Genomic DNA, 8,278 nt, shown 5'->3' on the forward strand with positions numbered 1-8,278 from the left:
ATGGATCCAACTGCAATCATTGAACATCTTAAGAAGATGTTTGGTACACAAAGCAGGCAGCTAGATACCAGCTATCTAAGGCTTTATTTGGATCCAAATTGACTGGAAACTCTCCATTTTGACCCTATGTCAATCCTATGATTGATCTTATTGAAGAACTTGAGAAGTTGGGGTGCAAACTGGGTAAAGAGCTTTCTCAAGATTTGATCTTGCAGTCACTATCAGAATCCTTTTCACAATTTGTTATTAATTTCAATATGAATAAAATGGATTGTGATCTTCATGAGATGCTTAACATGCTGATTGATTATGAGAATCAACTTGCATCTGAGAAGAAGAAAGGAATTGTCATGTTGGTTGGAAACTCTTTTAAGAAGAAGGGTAAGGGTAAAAGTAAACCCAAGAAAAAGCCTACTGCGCCTAAGGGTGGTGTGACCAAACCCAAAGGCAAAGAAGGCAAAGCTAACCAATCTAATGTTGTATGTTTCCATCGTAAGAAAATAGGACATTGGAAGAGAAACTGCCAGGAGTATCTTGCAACTTTAAAGGACAAGAAACAAGGTAAGACTTTAATGAAAAATGTTTTCAAGGTTTCTTTAACTACTACTAATTCTTCATTGTGGGTATTAGATATTGACAGTGGTTATAACATCTGCAATATGTTGCAGGGGTTCCAGATAAGTAGAAAGTTAAAGAACGGAGAAGTTAAGCTACAAGTTGGAAATGGTGCAAAAGTTGCGGCCGTAGCTGTAGGATCAATTTCTTTAATAATGCATACGGGCAAAGTACTTATGTTGGATGATTGTTATTACGTTCCTAAATTTGTTTCGAATATAATTTCAGCTTCTATGTTAGACAAACGTGGTTTTCGTATTAATATAGACAATGGTATTTGCTCTATTATTATAGTGATAATTTATATGTGAATGGTTATCTCCAACATGATGTTTATGTCTTACCTAATGTGAATGCTAATTCGATTATGTATGTTTCAAGTTTTAAGAGGAAAAGAGATGATCAAGTAAATCATACATAACTTTGGCATTGTAGGCTTGGTCATATTGGAGAGAAAAGAATTAACAAGTTGTACAAGGAAGGGTACCGTGACAAGTATGATTTTGAATCAAATCCAACTTGTGAATCTTGTTTCAAAGGAAAAATGACCAAATCTCCATTTACTGGAAGTGGAGAAAGAGCTTCTGAATTATTGGGAATAATTCATATAGATGTTTGTGGGCCCATGAAAATTCAAGCTAGAGGTGGATATTCTTACTTCATCACCTTCACTAATGATATGTCAAGATATGGATTTGTGTATCTTATGAAACACAAGTCTGAATCTTTTGAAATGTTCAAAAGGTTCTGTAGTGAAGTTGAGAAGCAGACTGGTAAAAGTATTAAAGTACTAAGGTCTGGTAGAAGTGGAGAATATCTTAGTGAAGATTTTATCAGAATCTCAAAGAGAATGGGATTCTCTCACAGTGGATACCTCCAGGAACACCACAATACAATGGTGTGTCTGAAAGGAGAAATTGAATCTTATTAGATATGGTGAGATCTATGATGGGGTTCACTGATCTTCCAATAAATTTATGGGGATATGCTTTGGAAGCAACAACATACTTACTTAATAAAGTTCCTACTAAGTCGTCTCTACAACAACATATGAGATATGGAAAGGATGTAGGCCTAACCTTAAATATATTAAAGTTTGGGGTTGTCCAGCTTATGTTAAGAGACTACAGTATGATAAACTTGACTCAAGATCTAATAAGTGTAGGTTCATTGGGTATCCCAAGGAAACAATGGGATATTATTTCTATCACTCTTCTGACCATAAAGTATTTGTGGCCAGGGGAGCAACCTTTTTGGAAAGGGAATTTCTTTTAGAAGGAAATTATAATGGAGAAATAGATCTTGATGAAGTTCAAGAAACTAATGAATCAACACAATATAAGGATCATGAGACCCAAGTTGAAGAACCTTTATTGGATGTTTTGAAATTGCCAAGGAAGTTGCCATCTTCAACGGTTGAAGTTCAAGAACTAAATGAAGTTCAAGAACAGGTTAATGAACCAGTTCTAAACCAAATTGAACAACAACCAAATCCAGCACAAGGTGAACAGGTTGTACAAGTACCTCTTAGAAGGTCTACACGAGAACGTCATATACCAACTAGATTAAATTTATTGGTACAAGATGATGTATCAAATGAGGTTGATCATAATGATGATGACCCTAAGACCTATGAAGAGGCTATACAAAGTTCCGATTATGAGAAGTGGCAAAAGGCCATGGAATATGAAATGGAATCCATGAAGGAAAATAAAGTATGGACTTTAGTTGAACCTTCAAAGGATATAAAACCTATAGGTTGTAAATGGGGTTTTAAGAAAAAGATTGGAGCAGACGGAAAGGTGGAGACCTACAAAGCCCGTCTTGTTGCCAAGAGATATCGTCAGAAAGAAGGAGTCGACTACGACGATACGTTCTCTCCCGTGGCAATGCTCAAATCTATTCGGATTAATGTGATTGATATTAATGTGATTGATTTACTACCGGTTTAGAAAGAAGGAGTCGACTACGAGTGTTGCTAGACGCCACCCTTGATTAGTATATTAATGTGATTGATTTACTACCGGTTTAGTATTGAACCTATGGGGTCGCACACTAACGAGTGTTCTGATCTTTGCTAAAGGATTAATTATTTTATTGTTTGGTAATTAAATTAAAGAATTTAATTAGTCAAACAAATTTAGTTATTAGTCCAAATGAAATATTATTATATTCTTTGCTAGCACAGAGGATATAATTAATATTGCGGACAAATTGAAGTTTTCTATTTGGAATTGAAAAATTAGATTATATCTCTTGAATCTTGACTAGCTATTGGTTAAAATAATTATCAAAACATATACATACACACACATATATAGTTGGTAATGTAAAATGACATGTAAAACAAAAAAAAAACAAAAAAATGGAACATTTTGATATGCTGCTGTCGATCATGTGAAACCCATTAGGAATGAGATTTATATTTTCCAATAGTAATTTGTGGAAAAGTCCAACTTGAGAATTGGTCTAATACCACATTCAGTCACCGCCTCAATTCTCCTAAACCTAATGGGAACAAAGTGATGTTTGATGATATAAATATATCATTATAACATAAGCCACAAAAGATATAGAAAAGAAAAGAAAAACGTGAGAGTGGCGTAGAATAAAAAATACTCTTGACAAGAAAATTAGTTTTTTTGGTCTTTCACGTTTAGGGTACGGTTTTTGAAAAGATCTGCCTAAGATTGTTATTGTTTTCCGCTGCGTGTTATGAACACCTATACGCAATCCATCACTGATATCAGTGAAATTATAATGCAACAAATAAAATTCAATAAATTGATGACATTTTGAAGAGGAATGCCTCACATAGTTATTCTGAATGATGTTATCCGATTAACACTTTTTCTCTGCAGCTTTTTTAAATGTTTTCTAACTTTCTTCCATTAGTAGTAAGTAAAAGTTCAAATGATTTTCCACTACTTTAGCTACAAAAATAAATTGAAAAAGGTCCTCTGACATGATTCAATAATAATCTCAAATAATAGTATTCACCTTCTTACGGGTTAGTTACATATATAATTAGAAAGAATTAAGAAAATTTTTAGGCTCCGTTTGTCCATATTTTTTTTCAAAAAGCGTGCTTATCCATGAAATTTTGTATGTTTATGGAAATTTTTCGAAAATGAGTTTTTCAAAATTTTTAGAAAAACTTTTTTCCTTGAAATGCATGTCCAAACATAATTTCAAATTCCAAATATGATTGTTCAACTTAACTCCAAATACTATTTATTTTCCAAAAATTATACTAGTTTTTATGTCCAAACGCCTACTAAATCTTCACTTTATCTCCTTCTTGATCAGCCTTTTCCGTCTGTTTGAGAACGACGTGAAAATGAAAGCCAACAATATACTCCGTACTCCAGGAACAGCTTGTTCCGAACAAGTCATATATAGCTGTTAAATGCGTATGACGTTTTAACCAAAGAGCACAAAGGACAAAGATGTCAACCCGATTTTGAATACAAGAAAAAAGATCTGACGACATTCTCAACGGTTTGCATACTCTATAAAGTAAAGAAGATTTGCTATTGAGTTATCACTCACCATTTCTTGTTTCTTGCGTGGGAAGAAAATGAAAATTTCCTCTGTTTTAAGTCTTTTTCTAATTTTGTGCTACCTAAGTGCCCAACAATGCCACGCAGGGGAAGCAGATAATCTACGGCAATTTCTCAAGGCTCGACGGGCAACGACTAGGATTAACCGCGGCATAGCGGCTGCCGAGAAACAAATACGATCAGCGTCAAAATTCATAGTGCCACAGGTAGGATCAAAGGAAAATGACAAGATCTCGGCATTACCAGGGCAACCAAGTGGGGTTAATTTCGATCAGTATTCAGGATATGTGACTGTCGATGCTAATGCTGGTAGAGCTTTGTTCTATCACTTCACTGAATCAACTCAAGACCCTTCTACCAGGCCTCTTGTCTTGTGGCTAAATGGAGGTAAGTACACATCCACCACACACACGTTTATGAGCGAAGTTAGTGTGTTTTTATTTACGTGTGTATATAAACTCTGAAAGTACAATCAGCTTATATTTTAACATGTTGTAGCATGTTCATTACCTGTCTTGTTTCCATTTTACGTACTGATCTCACTTTTTATCGATAGTTTATTTCGAATTAGGTGACTTCATAATATAAAAATTCTTCTACAATGTCATTTTCTTCCCTTTATTGTATGAGTATCTCTTTCCAGCTTAATTAATTTGTTATTTCTATATGAACTTGATAGGACCTGGTTGCTCTTCGTTTGGGAATGGAGGAATGACGGAACTTGGACCATTCCGTGTCAATAAAGATGGAAAAACCTTGTGGCTTAACCCATTTGCCTGGAACAATGGTACTTAATTAATATATTATCTCTCTCTGCTGCAAAATTTGTCATCGCAATTGAGAGTAATCAGTAAACCGTAATAACAATGAACAATTTTTTGACTTTGATGCAGTGGCAAACGTCCTCTTTTTAGAATCACCTGCTGGTGTTGGATTCTCTTATTCTAATACTTCATCAGATTATGTTACTGGAGATGAAAAGACTAAACAAGACAGTTTTACCTTTCTCATTAATTGGATGGAAAGATTCCCAGAATATAAACGCCGCGATTTCTACATTATTGGAGAGAGTTATGCTGGGCACTATGTACCTCAACTTGCTCAGCTGATCTTATCCCACAAGAAATCAGAACCTAACCTTGTTATTAACTTGCAAGGAATAGCTGTAAACTGATTAAGCTATTCAAATGATAATTACATTCTTTTCTCCTGATTAAGGATCTCTAAGTTATCTTACTTGCATATGACATGGTTAATTTGCAGACAGGAAATGCCCTTCTCGATGATGAAGCAATGAATAGTGGTTCATACGACTTTTATTGGACACATGCACTAATATCAGATGAAGTCCATGAAGGAATTGTTTCTAATTGCAACTTCTCAGCAGAATTTACTACAGAAGCCTGTGATGAGTACACAGACCAAGCAGATTCATCTCAAGGAAATATATACACTTATAACATATATTCCCAACTATGCAACTCCTCTGCCTATTTTTCCCTTCCTGTAAGTTCCACTGGCTAATTAGCTCTCATTCATTCACTACTAAGAAAACGGGGAAAATCGACCGCCAAAACCGACCAGTGTTGGTTGGTAATAGGCAAAAATCGATCGAAAACGGACCAATTCGTGACAGTCGGTAATCGTAAAGTTGGTAGAGCTAATCGACCGACTTTAGTCGGTATTTTTCGACCTATTTTGGTCGGTCAATTAAATTCAAAAAAAAAATTGCCGAAAAAACCGACCGAAGTTGATCGTTTTTCTCCGACAAAAGTCGGTCGGTATTTTAATTATGTAATTAAAAATACATCATCCGGGAATCGAATCGGGGTCTGTACTGTGCCAGGATACTATTCTACCACTAGACCATTGGTGCATTTTGTTTTAAGATTGTCTTTTATTTCATTTATACTCTTTAATTGTATTTTCACACGAAAATAACCGACCGATGTCGGTCGATTTTATTAAAAAATAAAATTACCAACCGATGTCGGTCAGTTTTATTAAAAAATAAAATTATCGACCGAATTTGGTCAGTTTTTTAAAATGATCGGACGAATTAACCGACCTATTTCTGTCGGTTTTTAAATATTAATTTTAATTTATTTTAAATGAAAAATCGACTAAAGTTGGCCGGTTTCTTAAAAAATAAATTTTGTGGGAGTCAAAAATAGTTTCCAGCATTTTTGCGCCAAAGAAAACCGACCAAAGTTGGTTGGTTTCGTAAAAAAAATAAAAAATAAATTGGCTGGTTTTTTGACCGACCAAAATCGGTCAGTCGACCGCAGTCGATTTTTGCCGAATTTCGAGTAGTGATTCTTGAGAAAATAAGTGCACCGGTATTTTAACGATTTAAATAATTTAATTTCACTGTCGCAAATCAAGGTGAGAATCTCGGTACATTTTACAAATCAACCTAAATAGCCGCTCAGCCAACTGCTTAAACTAAAAATAGCTGGTGAAGGTATAATATATGCATAATTTATGTATTATATGTGTATAATTTTGTATAATCAATGTATAAATTAAGTATATGGCTAGAAAAAGTAAACAATAAATATGATGAGCTATTTGTGTAAAAATTTCTTAATGTATCCTGTTTTCTATTGTCTATAACAGGAATCTGGATTTGATCCATGCTCAGCTGATTACGTAGACAATTACTTAAACACCGTTGAAGTACAAAAGGCGCTTAATGTGAGAGACATACCCCAGTCCTGGGGCTCTTGCAAGTAATACATATATACTGTGATTATTTTTAAAAGAATTTTCATCAATAATAAGTCGAAAAGGCTCTTAATATTTTTTTTTTGGTATGGGTTTAATTTCATTTGCGTCAATTCTCACTTGTGCAGTGATGAAATACACGGCTCTTGGCAAGACTCCCCAGATACTGTTCTACCTATCTTTCAAGAGCTCATGCAAAGTGGCATTAGGGTTTGGATTTATAGGTTAGCAAAGAAGCAATCGCTATTAGAATAATTCTGAATCTTTTTTAGCAATTTCTACTTAACAGTGTAACATTTTCTGATCAAGCCGTCTTTTTTTTTTCCTGACCTAACAATTTCAGCGGAGACGTAGATCATATTTTGTCTGTAACGACCACTAGATATGCTATAAACAAAATCAAAACACCAGTCAAAACGGCATGGTACCCTTGGTTCTTCCAAGGCGAGGTAACAAATTTTTCATTATTAATTAATCTTCAAATCTACAACCTCTCTTAATTTCCGGATTATCATATATGTATATAGATTAATTATATCACACCCCTGGGATGCGGCCTTCCAGAAATCCTACGTGAAGGCGTAATATTTCGTGCACCGATCGAGCTATCTTTTTTATATGAATTAATTATTTCTTGTATCTTTTTTTTAAGGTTGGTGGTTATGCAGTAGAATACCAGAACTTGACATTTGTGACGGTAAGAGGAGCAGGACATTTTGTTCCAAGCTATCAACCTGGTCGTGCATTGACCATGTTCTCATCTTTTATCAATGGCACACTCCCTCCCGGTCTCGACTTTCCTGGCCCCCACTAATTAAACAGAAGATAAACGATTATTGAGAAGGGGAAAAAAGGAAAGTTGGTTTCACATGGAATAATTTTGTAGAAATCTACTACCCAATTATATTCTTGATCTGATATTCCAAATTCAAAATAAGACATACACAATCTAGTGTTGACGATGTGTTGTTTCTCATTGGTTAGAAAAATCTCACTTAACTAAATGTCGTTTCAGATGTCTAGCTTCATCTCGAAGAGCTTCAAAATCTTGGATTGATGTGTAGAGAACTAAATGAAGGAAAATTGGCATTTGGGTCAGAGATTTCTTTTTTGTTTTTTGTTTTTGAGAAACAGATTTCTAACTTCGTTTGTTTAGAGAAACGGTTAAATGTTCACTTGAGACCCCTCGTGGTCACTTGTACTGTGAATGAGAAGAACAAAAAGAAGGTAAGAATATGTCGATTTCCCTCGAACGACATGGATTCCAATATTAAGCAAAAGAATGACTGTGAAGTGTAAAAAGAAGGAAAAAAGAATCTTAATGTAATATGATTTCATGACGGCAATAAACAAAGGCAATTAGGCAAAAACCT

The 8,278-nt window shown here is 34.7% G+C and overlaps 1 protein-coding gene across 1 annotated transcript; it reads left to right on the forward strand.

Annotated features, from left to right (window-relative positions):
• Positions 1 to 4,150: 4,150 nt before the first annotated feature.
• On the forward strand, positions 4,151 to 8,278 carry LOC107827674 (serine carboxypeptidase 1-like). Its single transcript, XM_016654858.2, has 8 exons — positions 4,151 to 4,565; positions 4,858 to 4,965; positions 5,072 to 5,343; positions 5,442 to 5,684; positions 6,798 to 6,910; positions 7,034 to 7,129; positions 7,249 to 7,354; positions 7,558 to 8,278. The coding sequence occupies exons 1-8, from the start codon at positions 4,196 to 4,198 to the stop codon at positions 7,717 to 7,719; spliced, it is 1,470 nt and encodes a 489-aa protein (XP_016510344.1). The 5' UTR covers positions 4,151 to 4,195; the 3' UTR covers positions 7,720 to 8,278.

The sequence above is a fragment of the Nicotiana tabacum genome, chromosome 7 (genome assembly GCF_000715075.1).
Source record: "Nicotiana tabacum cultivar K326 chromosome 7, ASM71507v2, whole genome shotgun sequence".
NCBI classification, from domain to species: Eukaryota; Viridiplantae; Streptophyta; class Magnoliopsida; order Solanales; family Solanaceae; genus Nicotiana; species Nicotiana tabacum.

Bases quoted from the DNA above. Each gene is read 5' to 3' on its own strand.
- LOC107827674 (XM_016654858.2), top strand. From the start codon at position 4,196: ATGAAAATTTCCTCTGTTTTAAGTCTTTTTCTAATTTTGTGCTACCTA. The intron at 5,344-5,441 runs GTAAACTGATTA...GTTAATTTGCAG, and splicing joins TTAACTTGCAAGGAATAGCT to ACAGGAAATGCCCTTCTCGA. The intron at 7,355-7,557 runs GTAACAAATTTT...CTTTTTTTTAAG, and splicing joins CTTGGTTCTTCCAAGGCGAG to GTTGGTGGTTATGCAGTAGA.